The following is a 21,157-nucleotide window of genomic DNA, read 5'->3' as shown; positions in this document are numbered from 1 at the left end:
TTTTTAACATTTTTTGCCGGTAAGGGTCTAAATGCATTTTTTTGTTTTTAACATTTTTTAAAAAAAAACGTGTTTTTAAAGTTTTAAACTGCCATTTTTTAAGAAGTAAACATGTTTTCTGTTACTATGTTCAAACCATCCAAGAACAAAAAGTTCATATATATAGTGACGCGGATAGGGTCAAATGCCCAAATGATTGATCGATGGTCAACATTTATGCAGCCTTCTTGGGACTGAATCTTGTTGCAGGAAGTTCAAAGAAACAGCAAGTTTTTTCTCAGTCTAGCAGATGATGCAACGTGGTAGACATTTCTAGTTGAACTTGAAATAAGAACAAAAGAAAGATGATGTACATTGAAGTGGCCAACAAACATATAAGAAGATGCAACGTGATAGACATATTTCTATTTGAACTTGGAATAAGAACAAAAAAAATCCACCATCCATATGGTGTGACAATGTGAGTGCAAAATATTTAGCAGCTATTCCAACTTTTTCATAATAGAAGCAAGCACATTGAAGTGGATGTTCATTTTGTTGGGGGCAAAGTTGCTCAAGGCACCATTGTTGTGAGATACACCATCCAAAGAGCAGATTGAAGTTGGTTGCAGGTAATCAAATCTTAGTGGTAAGACTGTTGGGATAGGCTTGAGCATCAAGCTGGCTGGTTAGATAAGAGTCGGACTTAATCTAGCATGACACCTAAAACTTGAGTTCGGGCTTGATTCGATTAAAATAAAAAAATATTAAATATAAAATAAAATTTTTACTAGAAAAGATATTTTTAATAATAAAATATATATCATTATTAAAATAAAAATAATATTAAAAAATATATTGAATGGAGCCCTGTCAAATCAACCCATCCAATTTTTTTGACCTGCTGGATGCTTAGCCCTACATGGGGAGATAGGCTTGGGTTTGAGGATTGAAAGTTAACAAAGGCACAGGAGGTCCCACCTTTGTGGTTTGTTCCAGCTGACCCCATTTTGGTTTGAAGTTTCGACTTAAATAGCGATTCTCTATTTGGAACTCCGTCTTGGTTTGAAGTTTCGACGTAAGTTGTGCTTACTCTAAACTGACGGAGTTCAAAAGAACTTGTAGTGATCAATTCGCATAGTTTTTCAACCCTTGGACATTTTTTTGGTGTGGCCATTGGCCTAACGGTTGACTGCTCTGTTTTGGTTCTCGGGCTTCTACCTCTTGGTGTAAGTGCCATCCACCCACATCCCAAGTGATCCATTTTCTTCCCTATGAGTTCCCCGCAATCTGCAATCTTCCGTCCTTATGGGTTCAGCACCTAAGGGTTTGGTACTTCTTAGACAGAGAGAAAGTTGTGTGGGTAAAGAATGGAAGGACATTTTGGTTATTTGTTTAAAAGAAATGTCCTTTAGAATCTTTTTATTTTTTTATTTCTTTCTTTGTCTTTACAAAAAGGTTTTTTTGTGTGTGAACTAAGGGTATTTAATTATTAATCATAGTTGCACATGAAAATTTGTGCACCAGCATGGTCCATATTACGGCTTTCCTTCTCGGTTTAGATGGTCTTATTTGTTCACTGCATGAAGTATTGCAGCGTTTCTTGGACAACCCAAGGCATGATGTATCTTCTTCAGAGAAATGGGCTTGGGCTGAATGGGGTTGCAGTGACCCACCGGATGTTCAATTACTCCATACCAGGACACTGCCTCTGTCTTGCCGCTTAGTTATCTTTTAGATGGCGGTCCAGAACCACTTCCCTCTTCAACTCCTCCTGCAGCTTGACCACTCCCTGGGGTTGTGCAGGAGCTCAGCCATGGCCCATTCTATGGCCAACGCCACCGTCTTGGTGCCACCAAACATCACATCCTGATACACCATAAGGACAATGTATAATTAATTATAATTAAACGCAGCTAAATTGCCGCTACCAATAAGCAAAAAAATAAATAAATAAATAAATTTCTATTTTTGGTCTCATTATTTTGGATTATTTGGTGGCAAGCGAATGAAAGATGTTGACCTAAATACTCTGAACCAATCATCTTGATGGACTTATCCAGCCAGCCATATTGGGCCAAACACTTGCACTGTCATTCTCAAACTTTGTAGAGTTGCTTCTGTCGTGACAGCTAAAAATATACTTGTTGGTGGCACTCTACCTCTACCGTCTGCTGTGAACAAGCAAATGGCCCACTTATATATATATAAATATATATATATATATATATTCTATCCTAGTTCCATCTAAAAATAATTTTTTACAAAGCTAATGAATTATGGAACGTTGGAATCGACTGAACAACTGTGGTTTTCATTATTTGAAGCAAAGAGTTCAGATTTTTTAAGCAAGCCAACTCCGATTCACTCTTGGCCTCTCTTAGTTAAACTCGGATCGAGCTCAACTTATCTAATAAATGAGCCGTGTTTGGTTTAAAGTTAAGTAAACGAGTAGAGTTCGAGCTTGGCAAGCTCAACTTGAGTAAGATCAATAAGATAACATGTAAAAATTATTTACAATATCATCACGACAATAAACAGCTACATCAGATTTCCCCCTTGCTAGCAAGTTCCAACTCAATCCGGCTGTTTCTACTCATGTCCAAATTGATTTTTTTTTAAATAATGGCCCGGCTAAGTTGCAGCCCAATCTTGGCCTGAGTTTAGCATCAGCAGTTTGAGTTCGAGTGAAGTTCGAGCCAACAGAGCTGAATATACTTATATCTTATCTTGATTTTGGTTACCGTTTGACAACAATAACAGTATGTAACTATTCTATATATCTGTTGCAAATATTATGCTGATTTATGTAATATTATGTTACAACATTCCATGAATCTGCACTAAATATTAGGGCAGATACATACCACAACGATATACTGTTGTGATTACCAGTCGACCCGTACTTAATGCTTTGTTCCTAGAGCTGCAAGCATGTAAATGATATTATGATTTTTTATTTTTTTGGAGCATCACCTTATCTTCCACAGGTATATATGATTGTATATTTTGAAGTCTTATGTGAAATAATTGCTTATTTATGTGCTTTAACTTATGCATACTGGATTCTTGTCATTCCAGTAACATAGTGATCCAAATACTAGAATCTGTATGTGATGGTCACATCTACTGGATCAGTGATTTTTATCAGCTATAATATGTATGACCAATCACCAGGTTTGATTACTAGCCTGAAGCAAGATATAAGTCTCTGAAATATATGTGCAGCATACTAGGTGCGTGATCGAATTTTTATACTCATGTACAGGCCTGAATGTGACAAACAACATTTAGGAAGCACTTCGATAAAAGTGAAATTCATTCAATTGATTAAAACATCAATAGAATATGTTACAAAACATTGCCAAAATGAAGCTCATTATTCATGTTCTTTTGTTGCTATGATTTTCGATTGTTGATTTTTGGCTTTTGCCTTTTTATTATTGGGTAAATCATTAAGCTATTAAAATTCCACAACATCTAACAGGATATTATGTATCAAGCCAAAATTGCTAGTAGTACTTAAGACAGACCCACAGTTACAATACACACCAGGGAAGGATGTTTCAAGAAATTCAAACATTGATATGTAAATTTCAAAAAAAATTGAAAAATTCTACTTTGGTCTCTTTAAAATTTTGAAACTATAGTTTGGTTCTGACACACACATTTTAACATATAGAGCACTGATATGCTTGTGCAAGTAATGTTGATCCTATTTTTCTTGTGGATTAAATATTTGAGTATCAGTTATGCTATAAGTTGCCAAAGAAATGATTGTCAAATAATATGCTTTTTGGCACCTTCAGTCTTACGTAGAAATTAAGCTCTCTTTTTGTGCAGTTTAACCGCTAACATGTATCTGTGTGTTTTGCTTTGCTTCCTTTCGTGTGCCTATAAAGGGTTGAGTCAATTCTTGGCAAAGTCACCTTGTATATCAGCATTAGTTAATTGCAGCTCTGCTGATCTTTCTCCATTGCACAGATTGATTTTGCTTGACGATTAGTTCCCCAGCAAGCTGTTCATGCAACATAAATTCTGCTTTTGACTAACAAGTAACAAGTAATACGATCAAATGACAGAGAGCATTTCTTTCACTTCTGTTTTGAGACATTTGGTGGTGATTCTTCCGTCGACTGTTGAATGTTTGTTTCCTTGTCCTGATCAAGCAGCAACAGGATGCATTACTTGCCTCAAATTAATCCCAAAGTTCTTTCATGAATTCAAAAGTTCCAGCATAACCGAGAAACCATTTTTAAACTAGGTACTATGTGTTGTGTTGATGCATGAGTCTTTTTCTTGGTCTTGCTGGTATCTTATTTCATTTTACCACTTTTCAACTCTATTCAATTTCAAACCAAAGTTGTCAATTGCCCACCTGTTTAAAAAAAAAGTTGCTTTTAATTAGTTTTTTATACTGTTTATTTATTTTTCAAAAAGAATATAATTTTTCATATTTTATGTTGATTCACAAAGAAGTCATTTAAATCACCAGATCGGCCGACAACATGGAATTTGCTAGGCGACTTCATCCACTTGTTTCAAAAGCTGATTTTGTCAAGTCATGAGCAAATTTCAAAGTCATGTCATTCAAAGTTGAAGGCCAGCCAGTCTTTGAAGAATTTGCCAGTTAGCAAGACAGCAAAGCTTTGGCTTTGCCTTTTCGGACTTTCAAGACATGCCATCTCACCATGATGGCTAGGTGTACTGAGTGCCCATTGATTCAAAAATCGGATAGCCATCTCCCACTGTTAGAGAATATTTTCATAAGCAAAAACAATTTTGAAGGGTTGATCCCGCAAACGCTGAGCCATTGTCCTTGTATCCAAGTACTTTTGGTAATAGAAAACGAATTCTGTGGAAGCATTCCAGAGTTCCTAGGCAGTTTGCTGGAACTGAAGCACATAAACTTTATGGTAACAGGCTCACCGGCACCATTCCAGTCACTTTTGTCAACCTCTCAAAGCTGGAGCACCTTAATATTGGTCAAAATCATATGCACGGGTACATCCCTCCCGAGTTGGGAAGCATAACCTGCTTGACATTATTTAGTGTGGAAATGAACAATCCCACTGATACATTGCCTGAGAGCTTGTTTAACCTATATGCTATTGAGACTTTGAGTTTCATGACCAATCAACTAACAGGGCATCTCCCAAACGATGCTGGCTGCTTCCTGCCCAATCTCCAAACACTCTATATGGGTACAAACAATTTTGATGGCCTGCTCCCGGCTTCTCTTTCTAATGCTACAAGACTTCAACTTCTTGCTGCAGAAAACAATAAATTTAGTGGTACGATACCATTAGAATTAGGTAGTCTGCCACAACTCAGGCACCTTATCCTTTGGGGAAATATGTTGACCAATGTCCCTGCAACCGTGAGCTCTCCATTCTCACATCCTTCACCAACTGTCGACTGCTAGAGGAAGTTGATCTGCCACAAAACCTTCTGAATGGCATTTTCTGGCCTTTGTTGGAAACCTAACAACTACCTTGTGTAGACTTCACCTTCCCTCTAATCTGATTGAAGGTACTATCCCATTGGGTTTAGCCAACTTGACCAAGTTAATTTCCTTAGATTTGAGTTCCAACAAAATAAAAGGGCTCATTCCACCAAATATAGGACAAATGCACAGCTTACAACTGTTGTATCTTGATAACAATGCATCAGAAGGCCCCATCCCACTATCGATTACCAGTTGGTCCGCATGTATGTTCTTTATATTGATCACAACATGCTAATTGGGTCAATTTCAACCTCTATAAACAATCTCACTAGTTTTCAAGAGGGGATCTAACATCAAACAATTTTTCATCAACACTACTGCCTAGTATTTGTTAGTTGAAGGACTTGTTGAAGCTATACTTACAGGTGTTGTTTCTTTACGACAATATATTAGAAGGCCCAATCCCACTAGCAATCTACCAGTTGGTCCACATGTATACTTTTAATATTTGGACACACATGCTAATTGGGTCAATTTCAAGCTCTATAAACAATCTCACTAGTTTGCAAAGGCTGTATTCAAGCACAAACAAATTTCATCAACACTACCGCCTGGTCTTTGTGAGTTGAAGGACTTGTGGGAGCTATACTTGCAGGACAACTCCTTCACTGGTCACCTGCCTTGGGTCTAGGGAATTTTGCCACGATGAACCACATGGATATCTCTGCAAACAAGCTGAGTGGGGAGTTGCCTGCATCATTATCAAAGCTCCAAATGTAGATTCTTTGAATCTCTCTCGGAACACATTTGATGGTCACATTTCTGAACAACTTGATCACATGCTAAACCTTGACACTATTGACCTTTCCCATAACAAGCTTTCCGGTGAGATACCAAAATAATTGGAGAAGCTTCAACACATCCAGGTCTTGGACTTGTCCTTCAATCTATTGGAAGGAGAGACTCCAACTGGTGGAATGTTTGCAAACCTTTCTGCCGAGTCGTTCCTAGGGAACTATGAACTCTATGGAGCTCGCAAATTCCATGTCCCATTGTGCTTAGACAAAACAGAGAGGCAAAGTAAGAGCAATGCGGCCAGAATCATTGCCGCTTGCACAATTGGAGGCTGAACACTTTTGGTCTTTATTTGCACACTCATTGGTATCTCATGCTGTAGAAAGAGGGGGTTGTCGAAATGTCCTTACAACATTGAAAGATTACAAAAAATGCACTCCCAGTGATTTCTTACAGAGAGCTATTGCATGCAATGAGCAATTTCAGTGATGCAAACGTTCTTGGGAGCGGAAGCTTTGGTTCAGTGCACAAAGGAATTCTAGAAATGGAACGAGAGTGGCTGTTAAGTCCTTAATTTGTCATTTGAGGAAGCATCTAAATTTAGTTTTGACATTGAATGCACTATCTTGCGCCAAATCAGGCACCAAAACCCTGTTAAAGTCATTACGTCTTGCTCTAATGAAGATTTCAAGGCTCTAGTTCTCCAATACATGCCCTGGGAGCCTCGAAGTCTGTCTACATTAGGGTGCCTATCACTTGAATCTCTTCCAAAGGTTGGATATCATGATTGATGTCGCTTGTGCTTTAGAGTATCTTCACCATGGTTACTCAGAGACCATACTTCATTGTGATCTGAAGTCACGTAATGTACTTCTAGGCGAAAGCATGACTTCATACATTAGTGATTTTGGCATTGCAAAGTTCATAGTTGGTCACAAGTCATCGACTCTTACCACCACCCTTGGAACCATGGGATACGTTGCGCCAGGTACTATCTCTTAATGTTTTTTCTTTTTATCAATTTTATCTTTGTCGTCATACGAGTATTATAGTCCGTTTCTTTAAATCAACACACCCTGGCTTCCTGTTCTCATATGTGTGTGCATATGTATGTTTGTGTGCATTCTCTCTCTTCAATAATGCTCTCATAGATAGATTGAGAAAGGAGGGGGTAGTGTATGGGATGGGTCCAGGAGGAGTGAGGTGAAATAAAGAGAGGTGAAGTGAGTGAGAAGTTTTGCCAGTTCTAGCGGGTTGTTTTCTCTCGTTTATTTCTCTCCATTTACATATATATATATATATATATATATATATATATATATATATATATATATATATATATATATTTATATGAATTGGAATGGCGGACTACCTCCAGATGTCTTTCTTTTATTTTGTATCACTAAAAACATTTTAAATAAATGCACTGAAGATAGTTAATCACTTGGCTACAGTTTTAAGCATTGTGATTGTTTTTAGGAACACAAAAAATTTTTTTTAGAATGATTGGTAGAACCCTGATCAACATGTCAGGGACAAAACCAGACCCTTTTATTATGTTATTTAAAGTTTTTTTTTTTTTAATCTAACCTTATCAATATAATCTTAAGGATAGGTTGACACAAAATATATATGAAGTTGATCATTTCTTAGGTTTTACTAGTGCTTTCATAATTAGCAAAAATAAATGGCTATTATTGCATCAACATTTTGATCGTAGAAAATTCAACTTTTTTTATAAAAACAACCTGACTGAAAGCATGTTTTATATCAAAATAGTTTTATAAATATATTAGGATGTTTATTTTTTATTTAAAATATTTTTGAAGCAAAATATTAAAGTGTCTGGTTTTTACCAATTCCTCTCTCTCTTTCTCCCCCCTACATATATACATATATGTAGGGGAGAGAGAGAGAGAGGAATTGGTAAAAGCCAGACACTTTAATATTTTGCTTCAAAAATAGTTTAAATAAAAAATATATGCCCTTTCTTATGTGGTCTAGGTAATTATACTCTTATGTGTGTGTATGCGTGTGTCTGATTTGCAATATAATATCAATAAATATAATAATTGTTGTGCAAACATTCATAATCCATCTAATCATCACGATTTAATAGTTCACACATAAAGGCGTCCACAAGCAGTTCCTAGCCCAATAATGTAAAGGCCATTGATTAACTATTCTACCTGGACGAACTATTGGTTTTTCATATGGCTTGTGGTGCTGGATAATAGTTTTTGCTTTCCTTTGTGCTCATGTACACAAATATGCGTTGGTGACATGTTCTCAACAAGCAATAGTCTTCAATTGTTCTTTTTCCTTTAACATAAGTTGTAATTTTTTCTCCTTTTTTGTATTAAAAATCCCTAATCACACATGCCTGTCTACCAAATGGCTTAAGATTGGCTGACAATTGACACTATTAAATAATTCACATAATTTATGAGATAGTTAGGAGAACCTGGAGATGTGTCACAGGAGAATTAAAACAACACCATACAATTAATGAATCTCCACCAACGTCACAGGCTCCACAATAAAAAAAATGGATACATGTTTGATTTCTTTTAAGGGTACTTGAACATCAATTATATTGGACTTCAGTTCTAAATAATAAGCTTGTATTCTTTTTAGATGTGTATCAGAATACAAAATGAGAAAGGCAGGATTGGAGGTTCAATTGATCTTAAGTCCATTAAGGAGCAATCAATGCTATTGTGTCATACATTAGCATTATCCAATTATTTTGTGCTCACTAATCATGTATAATATTATTGAATGGTTGAGTTAGAATTTGGGATGGCTGGACAGCTGTCAATGAAAGCCGATGTCTACAGCTACGGAATTCTCCTCCTTGAGGTGTTTACAGGAAGAAAGCCTACTGATGAACAGTTTGATGGAGATTTTAGTTTGAGGCAATGGGTGGCTGAAGCATTTCCTGTTTCAATTTCAGATGTCATTGACAGCCATCTTTTGAACGAAAACAATATTACTCCATCTGAAAGATCAGTTGCTATGAATGATCTGTTGGTGATGATCATGGAGATAGGCTTGTCATGTTCAAGAGTGTGTCCAAATGAGAGAATAGACATGAAGGAAGTGGTTGTAGGGCTGAGAAGGATATGACAGAAGACAAGAATGATAGAAGGATAATTCAAATATATCTATATATACCATGAGATTTAATTCCAGGGCGCGACCAGCCATTGGCTAAAATGTTCAGAAGGTGGATTCCAAGAGGCTAAATAGTAGGAGGTGGAAATGTAGTTTGATTGCTTTCATTGAGAGCTCTCACTTGCATTTCTCAATTACAGTTGCATGTAGGATTTAATAAAGATATGCTTAATATGCTTGTGTGTTCTATTTCCAAGGCATTTGGGTGACTAATCTTGTAGAACACTCGCACACTTCCAGTGCAAGTTACGTGAAAGAGGGTTGGAACTTTGTCCATTATTGCAGCGTTATTCTAAGTAAGGACACCTCATTTGCCATAGTTCATATAAATCATCAGCACAATTTCTCAAACCTATCAGAAAAATCAACAAAAATGCACAATTCCAGTAAGTTTTATACTGAATTCAATTTTATCAAAGGAAGAGCCCTTGAACGAGGAGGATGAGAATTTTATGTTGTGAGCATCATGTGTTATTGGAGCATGCTATATGTGATGGCCCTCTAACAAAGGACCATGTGTTATGGACAAAAAGTGATCAAAAAGACCAAAATGATGCTGTTAGTTAAATAGAAGGCCTCTCCATCTACAAGCAAAAGTGAAACTTGGAAAATCTTCATTCTATTTCCTAGGAAATGAATCCACCATTGTTAAAAGGAAACTTGGTGTTGTCTCAAAGAAAGTAATATCTTTAATCTTTTCAAGCATACAAAAGTGCATGAAGCCAAACCCGTGAACACGATGGCCACATTCATAAAATTATTTGCCGGTCACAGCTCGAAGCTCAAGGATCCTACTTTGAATTGAAGTATTGTGGGAGCATTGCAATATGTGTCCCCCACCCAGCTTGATATTGCTTTCTGATAGGTTTGGTTGCATCCCAAAATTTGTTTAGTTTTATTTTTGGAGTGTATTAAAAAATGTAAATATAAAAAAGGAACTAATCTTAAGGCAGGCTATGTTCATTCTCCATGCATTTCATATTTACCCAAACATCATCTTCAACTTATATGTGGTGTGGTATTTGGTAAAGAAGTTAAAACTTTATAAAGCGAATGAAGGAAATAAAGCCAGAACGAGAAAGAGATTTTAATTGAAAAACTAGTAGAAGAGCAAGAGATTTTAAGAGAAAAATGAGAGATAGAGAGAGAGAGAAAGAGATAAATATTTTTAAGAGAAAAAAAACTAGTAGAAGAACAAGGGAATTTAAGAGAAAAATGTGTGCGAGAGGGAGAGAGAGATAAAGAATTTGAAGAGAAATAAAGAAAATAAATCAAAAGAGAAAAACTAGTATAATAGCAAAAAATTTTAAGAAAAAATGAGGGAGAGAAGAATGTAAAGATTTTTATGGGAGAGAAAAGAGTAGATTGCAGATGGGCTTACAAAAACCATCAAGCTTGCATGACTATCCTTATGCAGGGGAAGAACCAAGGTAGGGCCCGCATGGGCCCTGGTCGTGGGCCCACTTCAAAAAAAAAATTAAAATTTACATGTAAATTTTAAAGAAATTCACTTGTTCTATATAAAATTTTAAAAAATAATGTTCTGCCCTAGTCAAAATGTAGAAAAACCATTGCTAATATGAAGACCGATGCTGGAAAAGGTATTTTTACATTTCCCAGTCGCAAAAAACCATTGCACAGATTAGTATCTTGAAATTTTCCCGATCCTTCCAAGCACAATACGGTCTCAAGAATAAGTACACATCTTACACATGACAGACTGGTTAGCTTTCAGATTCTCTACAGTTCATAATTTCCCTTCTCATATTAACACGATCTGGAGTTTCCTGTGAAAGATAATTCTTTTGGTCTCTGGTGATATTTTTCAAGGTTGTTACGCCTTCTTCGAGTCATTTTTACTCATCTCACAAGAATCCCGATATCTTGATTTGAAAAAAGAAAAGCCAAGAAAGCCACACAGAAAGCAAGAAAGTTTGCAAGAACGCTCTCTCTCTCTATGAAACACTTTTGTGGCTTCGATTGAAGGAGAAACAGACATACCTTGGGTCGACAGATCCTGCAAAGCAGTGCATAGCAATGATTTGAAGAGGAGAAAAACAAGGAAAGAGCGAAGTTTCAAAAAACAATCCCTACTTCATTCACTAATTTGATACTCGTCAGACCTTGTGGTTTGTTGCGCCCAGATTGAAATTAAAATTGCGTACCAAAATTGGGATTCGGTTTAATAATCAGATCCTGGTTCCTTCTTTACAGAGGAGATTAAATAGATTGGGACTTGAATTGCTCATCTTTCTATAAGAACTTACACAAGTCACTAGAAGCGAGGCATATAATGAGTACGTTATGCATATATAAATGTTCTCATTATATTTGTGATTACAGTTTTTAATTTCTGTTGATTTGAGAGCTGTGAATTTTACAGTCACGTGAAGAGAGGTGGGGGTTTTACTTGCCAGTGAAAACCTGCTGAGGGATACGACATCTTCCATATTATTAGTCAAAAAATGGGGTATTTACAACAAAAATTCAAATCCTTGTCAGGATGATTACATTACCAAAAGACAGTTGACATCTACTAATTTCAAGAAGAATGTTTAAAAATTTGTGGTGTAGTTCGTGCATCTTTCAAGTTTAGGATTTTAGCAGTGGCGGAGCCAGCGTGGGGCTGGCGTGGGCGCTTGCCCACGCCAGCCCAAGATAGATATATATAGATTCATATATATGTTTGAATTTCACTAGTTTTATTTTATGTTTGTTCAATTGTTCTAATTATTTTTTGCTCTTTATATGATTTTCTTTATATTCGTTTACACATTACTTAGTCTATTTTTTTTTTCAATATGCTTTTGTTGTTCTCATGTCAAGCTTTAGATGCCTTAATCGTGCCTAATTTGATTTTCAAGATCTATTTCAAATTTTAGATTTACAATACAGGTTAACTAAGAAAACGTGAACACCATTTATGACAGTGAAGGAGCCAAGCATTTAGTCCATTTACATATTAGAACAGTCACTTGATTTAGTTTGTTACATGTTGGTGCCTCTCGAATCTCGACTATAAGATCTTTAATTTCCATGATCTAAAATTTGAATCAGTATATATTAGTGCCCTACAACCAAAAATTTTCTGAGTTCGCCACTTATTTATTTATGAATCTACGATTACTTTCATAAGAGAAAAAGAAAAAGATCTCGACTCTGCATCTGAAAAGGCATGTCATGTTAATCTCCGTCTTCTGATGTGTTCTCTGTGCTCGACAGCACATGCTTTGCTTGTACTCTTTCATGAGGATGAGTTCGATAGAACCCGATACCTTCCACTTGGGTCGCGCCCCACCACTTTCCTCTGCCTCCAGCCCGCTTTCACTAAATTAATCTCTCTGTTTCGGCGCAGCTCTTCGTTTTCGTCTCCTCTGCCTTTGCTGCTCCTGCCTCCTGCTATGCTTCTTTGTTTCTTTTCTTAACTATTTGTAGGAACTTAAGAGGAAGCGGTGAATCTGATAGCACTTAACGTATATGATTTTTCCAGTAGTGAATCTCAGTTTTCAAATTTGTCTAATTTATGAAGGATTTTTGTTTAGCGATCTGAATCGCGCTTGATGAATGAGGAGATCAAAGCTTCGCCAAACATCCCTCAATGTTTGTTTATTTTTACATTAGTATCTGAAATATTTGCTTTGTCCTATATGTGAGTGCCCCTTCGTATGTGAAAATCTATGAATGGCTGCCCCCTCCAGAAAATTTTTCTGGCTCCGCCACTGGATTTTAGGTCCTTGATAAGAAGTTTTGACGACTCTATAGATAGTTGTTCTGAGGAATTTAATTTGATCATTATAGAGTTAGTAGATCATATTGTAATTTCCCGGGAACTTGGTTCTATACTTAGCTCAGTTGGCTCCAAAAGAAGGAGTTTTGGTTCCATTCATTTTGAAGACTGATGCTTTTGTGCTTGAGAGTTGGCAAGATAGTGCATTTGGTTCAAATCCTTTGGTTCCGTTCATTTTGAAGACTGATGCTTTTGCGGGTGGTTTTTGCAACATGATTACAGCTTTTAACTTTCAAAATGAGTTAATTTTTCTCCATGGAAACCCTACAGTGGCAGACAAAGCCAATTTAAATGGTGAAAATGATTATAGATGCTGCATATTTTCGTAAACTAGTATTAGTTCATACCTTTTTCTTCTTGTTTTTCTCTCAACATGAATGAAATGGTCCTCATGAATGAGATGGGTAACTCTAGATAAGCAAGAAATAAGCAAATTAATTGCCTTTTCGCTGCCAGGTTACCGGCTACCACATCCCCAATGGTGTGCACCTCTTGGTCAATGTCTGGGCTACCAGCCAGGACCCAATCATATGGACCAATCCACTGGAGTTCCAGCCAGAGAGGTTCATGTCTGGATCCAAGTATGAGCACATAGATGTAAAGGGGACTGATTTTGAAGTGATATCATTTGGGGCAGACCAAAGAATTTGCCCCCCCATGAGCATGGGTATAGAATGATGCCGCTGATGGCCGTGATCTTGGTCCAGGGATTCGGATGGGAGCTGCCGGCTGGTCAGCTTTTAGAGAAACCAACTCTCTTGATGTGTGTGTGTGCATGCGTCTATATATAAAATGTATTTTCCATTCAGAGCTTGACTAATACAGATGTCATATAACCAGGTAAAAACCCCCAAACTTAAGTGCTGTTGTCACCGTCAAAAAATGTGTATATATATATATAATATATATATATATACACAGCCAAGGGAGGTTGGAAGGACATGGTTGCTTTTGAAATTATATATATATATACATATATATACATATATATATATATATGTATATATTCTCGTGCATTGACTGCTGGCCAGTCGGTCAAGAAAATGTGTGTGGTGCCTAATGACCTGACCAACTCGACTTGGGCGATCAGACTTCAATAACGGGTCAGTAGGGTTGTCAGGGGGACTTGATTAGGTATGAACACTCTTGTGGTCTCCTCCATTAAGGATGTGAATAGATCAGATTTGTTCCAATTAATATCTGACTCGAATCTGACCTGTTTACGTCCATAAAAACATAACTCAGTCAACTGTAAAAACAAATGGCTGCGGTGAAAAAGGCTCCAAGCAAGTCAACAATCGTGTCCGGTAAGGCCTAGAGACTCCCGAATGTTAATTAATTAAGTTGTTGACCGCCATGAGATTGAAAACCTGGGTCTAAACCCAGAAGGCTAGAACCACTAATTTCTCTTAACTAAGGACCAATGACCCAGGTCAGCTAATCAAATAAGATTACAATCTAGTTTTATAACTTTATTGGATCAGATTCAAACAGGATATGTCTTGAATAATAATAAACTATTCCGGCTTTGTTCCTAGAGTTGCACGCATGCATCTTTGATCATGGAGCTAGATGTTGGTGGATGTTGGCTTGCATCTGCTTCGCTTCCACAGGTATATATGATTGTGATATTTTTACAGTTTTATGTGAAATAATTGCTCATTTGTGTGCTTTAACTTATGGATGATGGACTTTTGTCATTCTAGTAACATAGGGATCCAAATAGTAGAATGTGTATCTGATGGTCAGATCAACTCAGGTTTGATTATTCGCTTGAAGCAAGGTATGAGCATCCAAAATATATGTGAAGCATACTAATTGCGTGATTGAATTTTTATACTCATGTACAGGCCTGAATGTGACAAAACATCAATAAAATATGTACGAAACATTGCCAAAAGAAGGCTCATTAAGTTCATGTTCTTTTGTTGCTATGATTTTCGATTGTTGGTTTTTTGGCTTTTGCCTTTATATTATTGGGTAATTAATTAAGCTATGTTAATGCTTTGAGATACGACACCACTGACTATTAAAATTCCACAGTTTCTAACAAGATATTGTATGTCAAGCCAAAAATGTTAATAGTACTTTAGACAGACCCACAGTTACAACACACACCAGGGACGGAGGTAGGGGCACCAGCAGGGGCCTTGGCCCCCCACCCTCAAATTTAAAAAATTGAAACATTGACATGTAAATTTCATAAATCTTAGTTTAACGTATATAAAAAATAAAAAAATCTTTATTCCGGTCTCTGTTAAAATTTTGAAACTATAGTTTGGTCCTTGCAATGAAACAATTTCTGGCTCCACCTCTTGACACACACATTCTATCATATACAGTGCACTAATATGCTTGTGCAAGTAATATTAATTTATTTTTCTTGTGAATTAAATATTTGAGTACTGGTTATGCTATAAGTCACCAAAGAAATGATTGTCAAATAGTATACTTTTTGGCTCCTTCAGTCTTACATAGAAATTAATCTCTTTTTGTGAAGTTTAACTGATAACGTGTATCTGTGTGTTTTGGTTTGTTTCCTTTCGTGTGCTTTTGAAGGGTTCAGTCTATTCTTGGCAAACATCACTGTGAATATCAGCATTAATTGCAACTCTGCTGATCTTTCTCCAGCAAGCTGTTCATGTTCATGTAACACAATCAAATGACAGAGAGCATAGCATTTATTTGCCTTCGGTTTTGAGAAATTTGGTGGTGATTCTGCCGTCGACTGCTGAATGTTTGTGTCTTGGTCCTGATCATGCAGCAACAAGATGCATTATTTGCCTCAACTTAACCCCGAAGTCATTTCATGGGTTCAAAAGTTCCAGCATAACTGGGAAACCATTTCTAAACTATGCATAACCAACAACTTGGTTGAACTGTAAAATTTTCACAGAATAGATGCTTGATCCATGCAAATGCCAAAGAAATTCTGTTTTTTTCTTAGTTTTTGAATTTTGGAGAAACATAACGGTAGTCATGGCTCTAAGCAGCTTGTTAATATATATATATATATATATATATATATATATATATATATATATATATATATATATATATATATACAAACATAAAGTTAAAGCAACTGGTGATAGCCATGCCTGTCCAGTACGTGGACAAACACGAGTTGAAGGTTTAATGCTTTGGAAAGTGTTTGCTTCACATTTTATGCATGAGTCTTTTTCTTGCCTCTGGCCACCTAACATGTCCTTGAATTTGACAAATATTTCATGAAACTTGACCGATAATTAAGGCCATCGCACATAGTTGATATATTTTACAACTCACTTACCTCCAAACATTTCATTGGACCCTGATTAGATATTCACTGCTAGAGGTTCAACTACGCTCAGGATTTTTCTTCCTAAGTCCGTGTCAATGCTGCAAACTGTAGGGCCCTAGTATGTGCAGAAACAATATAAAAGAAAAAGACTTGAGCTTCTTTTACAAAGAAATCAAATGTGGGTTGGTCCCGTAATGGATCTGAAATTTCATTGCGCGTGAAGAAAAATCAAGGAAGATGCTCTTTCTTTCCAAAAGCGAGGGCGATATTTGTCTAATTTTTTCAAAGAAATCAAATGTGGGTGGGTTCGGTAACGTATGGCTGATTACATGCATGAGTATTTTTCCTGGTCTTGCCAGTATCTTATTTCCCTTTTCCCCTTTTCAACTCTATTCAATTTCAAACCAAAGTTGTCAACTGTCAACTTTTTTTTTAATGTATCCATAAATAGGTTTCTACAATAATCACGAATATTCTTTTTTGCTTTTTAAACAGGGAGGTTTATCTATCGTATAATACAGTGAGCATGAAAAATGAAAGCAAAAAATGCAAAAAAAATTGTAATTTTCTAATAAATTGAAAAAAACATGAAAAAGACAGGAAAACCACTTTTTTTATATATCTTTTTGCTGTTTTATTCAGCGGGCTTATTTTCATGTTTTGTCACTATTTTTTCAAAAAAAAAAGATGTGTTTTTTATGATTATATTTACCACCAAATTTTGGTTGTCATCTCTCACAACCTATTGTAAGTGGTGGTTCTCGCCGGTCATGAAAATGTTTGCAACTACTACGATGCTTGAATAGTGCAATATGGGGAACCACATAGCATGAATGGCATTGTTGCTTCAAATCTTCGCTAGCACGACTGGATGGGATTAGCTAGAAATATTATTGGCTTGAATCGGCCAGTTGCTTCAAGTCTTTGCTAAGTCATTTTGATCAAGTCCACCTGTTTGAAAAAAAATGATTTAATTAGTTTTTTATACTGTTTAATTATTTTTCAAAAAGAATATAATTTTTCATATTTTTTATATTTTATGCAACCTTTGGAAATTCAGCTTTTGAAACGAGTGGATAAAGTTACTATGCAACTTCCACGCGCTGGTCAATCCGCTGATTTAAATGATTTGGTTGTTAATCAACACAAAATATGAAAATTATATTATTTTGAGAAATAAATAAACAATCTATATAAGATAATAAAAAACAATAACTTTTTTTAAAAAACGGATGGACTAGATCAAATGGATTTGGCATAAATTTGAATGAACCAGCCAATTCGAGCAATTTTTTGGAAAAAAAATTGCACACCAAAGATACGCTTTTTTCCATTTTTTTTTGTTTTTTCCCTTTTTTTCATTTGAGACATTTTTTTCATACTTTTTTATTGCTAAACTGCTCGTTTCCAACTTCTAATTTTTATTTTTTTCTCATCTACTTATTTTTTAAATTGCCAACCATTCATCTTATTTTCCCTTAACTTTAAATTTTACTAAATTTTTTTAAAATTTACCACATTTTTCCTGTTTTCTCCATGCTAACCATATTATTAGATAGAAAAACCTTGCCATTTAAAAGGCGGACAGCATATCTAGGGAAAAAAGAAGTTCAATTGACAACTTTGATTAGGAATTGAATAGAGTTGAAAGTGGTAAAGGGAAACAAGAAAGAGTCTCCTTTATGTAATCACCAGCCGTGCCCCTAGATTTGGAAATATGAAGCAATGCATTCCAAAGCAGTAAAACCCGAGCCTTATACCACTTGAAAAAATAAAAGAACAAATTTTCTAGAAGAGAATCTATACATAAATTAATGACCTTGAATTCCTGCACATGCATGTACTGCATAACAAGTTGGACAGGCATGGCTACCACCGGTCGATCACCTCAACTGCTCGTCTTTCTATTGTGTTTCTCCTCCTTCACCTTGGTTGTGGTTCTTGGCCAAAGAGAGTTTCCCTCAGCCCTTGTTCCTCTGAGCAACATGACTGATCAATTCGCATTGCTGTCTTTCAAATCCCTTGTCACTAAAGACCCTTATAAGGTGTTATCAAATTGGAATTCCAACATCACTTTCTGTAATTGGAATGGAGTTTCATGCAGTCATGGTTCACAAAGGGTAGTTGCTCGGAACCTCTCTGAAAAGGCACTTGAAGGTACTATCTCCCTATACATTAGCAATCTCTCATTCTTACAGGTTCTTGATCTCTCAAAAGATAACTTCCACGGTCATCTTCCCATTGATTTTAGCCACCTCCCTTGGTTGGAAAAACTTTCCATATGGAGAAACCATTTTAATGGGTTAATTCCACAAACAACGAGCCATTGTCATCATCACCAAGTGCTTTTTGCAGCAGAAAACGAATTCTATGGAAGCATTCCAGAGTTCTTAAGCAGTCTGCCAAAACTCAAGTTCCTAAATCTTTATGATAACGGGCTCACGGGCACCATTCCAGTCACTTTTGCCAACATCTCCAAGCTGGAGCACCTTAATATTGGTCAAAATCAAATGCACGGGAACATTCATTCGGAGTTGGGAAGCATTACCCGCTTGCAAGTCTTTTGTGTGGAAAAGAACATACTCACTGGTACACTGCCTGAGAGCTTGTTTAACCTATCCGCTTTTCAGAAATTGAGTTTGATGACCAATCAACTAACAGGACATCTCCCTAAAGATGTTGGCTGCTTCTGGCCCAATCTCCAGGTGCTTTTTGCAGCAGAAAATGAACTCTGTGGAAGCATTCCGGAGTTCTTAGGCTGTCTGCAGGAACTCAAAGTCCTAAATCTTTATGATAACAAGCTCACGGGCACCATTCCAGTCACTTTTGCCAACCTCTCAAAGCTGGAGCACCTTAATATTGGTCAAAATCATATTCATGGGAACATTCCTTCCGAGTTGGGAAGCATAACCCGCTTGCAATTCTTTAGTGTGGAAAAGAACAATCTCACTGGTACACTACCAGACAGCTTGTTTAACCTATCTGATCAACAGACTTTGAGTTTCATGACCAATCAACTAACGGGGCATCTCCCTAAAGATGTTGGCCACTTCCTGCCCAATCTCAAATTGCTCGCAATGGTTGACAACAATTTTGATGGCCCTTTCCCACCTTCTTTTTCCAATGCTACTAGTCTCCAAACTATAACTGCAGGACACAATAAATTCAGTGGTCCGACACCATTAGAATTAGGTAGTTTGACACAACTCAGGCGCCTGTACCTCCATGACAATATGTTGACCAATGCCCCCAACAACCATGAGCTCTCCATTCTGACATCCTTCACCAACTGTCGACTGCTAGAGGACGTTGATCTACTATGCAACCTTTTGAACGGCATCCTTCTGGCCTCTGTTGGAAACCTGACAACCACCTTGTGGAGACTTTGCCTTCCTCTAATCTGATTGAAGGTACTATCCCATTGGCCTTAGCCAACTTGATCAAGTTAATTTCCTTAGATTTGAGTTCCAACAAAATAAAAGGGCCCATTCCACCAAATGTAGGACAATTGCACAGCTTACAGGTGCTTTCTCTTGGTAACGATGCATTAGAAGGCCGAATCCCACTATCAATCTACCAGTTGGTCCGCATTTTTTTTTTTATATTGGACACAACATGCTAATTTGGGTCAATTTCAAGCTCTATGAACAATCTCACTAGTTTGCAAGTGCAGGATCTAAGGTCAAACAATTTGTCATCAACATTACCGCCTGGTCTTTGGGAGTTGAAGGATTTGTTGGTGCTATACTTGCAAGGAACTCTTTCAAAGGTCACCTACCTCTGGGTCTTGGGAATGTTGCCATGATGTTCAACATGGATATCTCTGTAAATAAGCTGAGTGGAGAGCTGCCTTTATTATTATCAAAGCTCCAAATGCTAGAGTATTTGAACCTCTCTCAGAACACATTTGACGGTTACATTCCTGAACAACTTGATCATATGGTAAGCATTAAAGCTATTGTCCTTTCCCATAACAAACTTTCCGGTGAGATACCAAAATCATTGGAGAAACTTCAATACATCCAGGTCTTGGACTTGTCCTTCCATCGAGTAGAAGGAGAGATTCCAAGTGGTGGAAAGTTTGCAAACCTTTCTCTCGAGTCGTTCCTAGGGAACTATGCACTATGTGAGCTCCCAAATTCCATGTCCCATTGTGCTTAGACAAAACAGAGAGGCAAAGTAAGAGCAATGCAGCTAGACTCATTGCTGCTTGTGCAATTGGAGGCTGAGCACTTTTGGTCATTGTTTGCACACTCATTGGTATCTCATGCTACAGAAAGAGGGGGATGTCGAAGCGTCCTGACAACATTTAAGGATTACGACGAATTACACTCCTAGTGATTTTTTACAGAGAGCTATTGCATGCAACGAGCATTTCAGTGATGCAAACTTTCTTGGAAGTGGAAGCTTTGGCTCAGTGTACAAAGAAATTCTAGCAGATGGAAGGACAGTGGCCGTTAAGGTCCTTAATTTGTCATTTGAGAGAGCATCTAAAAGTTTTGACATTGAATGCACTATCTTGTGCCAAATTAGGCACCGAAACCTTGTTAAAGTCATTACGTCTTGCTCTAATGAAGATTTCAATGCTTTAGTTCTCCAATACATGCTCTTTGGCAGCCTAGAAGTCTTTCTACATTCAGGTGCCCATCATTTGAATCTGTTCCAAAGATTGGATATCATGATTGAT

The 21,157-nt window shown here is 36.8% G+C and overlaps 1 protein-coding gene across 1 annotated transcript; it reads left to right on the top strand.

Moving 5' to 3' along the window:
• The first annotated feature begins 14,610 nt into the window (after positions 1 to 14,610).
• LOC116266722 (probable inactive leucine-rich repeat receptor kinase XIAO) lies at positions 14,611 to 21,156 on the top strand. The gene is made up of 6 exons (XM_031648032.1): positions 14,611 to 14,619; positions 14,726 to 14,800; positions 18,669 to 19,059; positions 20,144 to 20,412; positions 20,822 to 20,932; positions 21,088 to 21,156. The coding sequence occupies exons 1-6, from the start codon at positions 14,611 to 14,613 to the stop codon at positions 21,154 to 21,156; spliced, it is 924 nt and encodes a 307-aa protein (XP_031503892.1).
• Position 21,157: the final 1 nt, after the last annotated feature.

The sequence above is a fragment of the Nymphaea colorata genome, chromosome 13 (genome assembly GCF_008831285.2).
Source record: "Nymphaea colorata isolate Beijing-Zhang1983 chromosome 13, ASM883128v2, whole genome shotgun sequence".
Lineage (NCBI taxonomy): Eukaryota > Viridiplantae > Streptophyta > Magnoliopsida > Nymphaeales > Nymphaeaceae > Nymphaea > Nymphaea colorata.
This window is presented reverse-complemented; position numbering and strand designations above follow the sequence as displayed.

Excerpts from the sequence above, each read along its gene's own strand:
- LOC116266722 (XM_031648032.1), top strand. Across the intron at positions 14,801-18,668 it reads CATCTGCTTCGCTTCCACAG|GTTCTTGATCTCTCAAAAGA; the intron begins GTATATATGATT and ends TCATTCTTACAG. Across the intron at positions 20,933-21,087 it reads GAAGGACAGTGGCCGTTAAG|CCTAGAAGTCTTTCTACATT; the intron begins GTCCTTAATTTG and ends GCTCTTTGGCAG.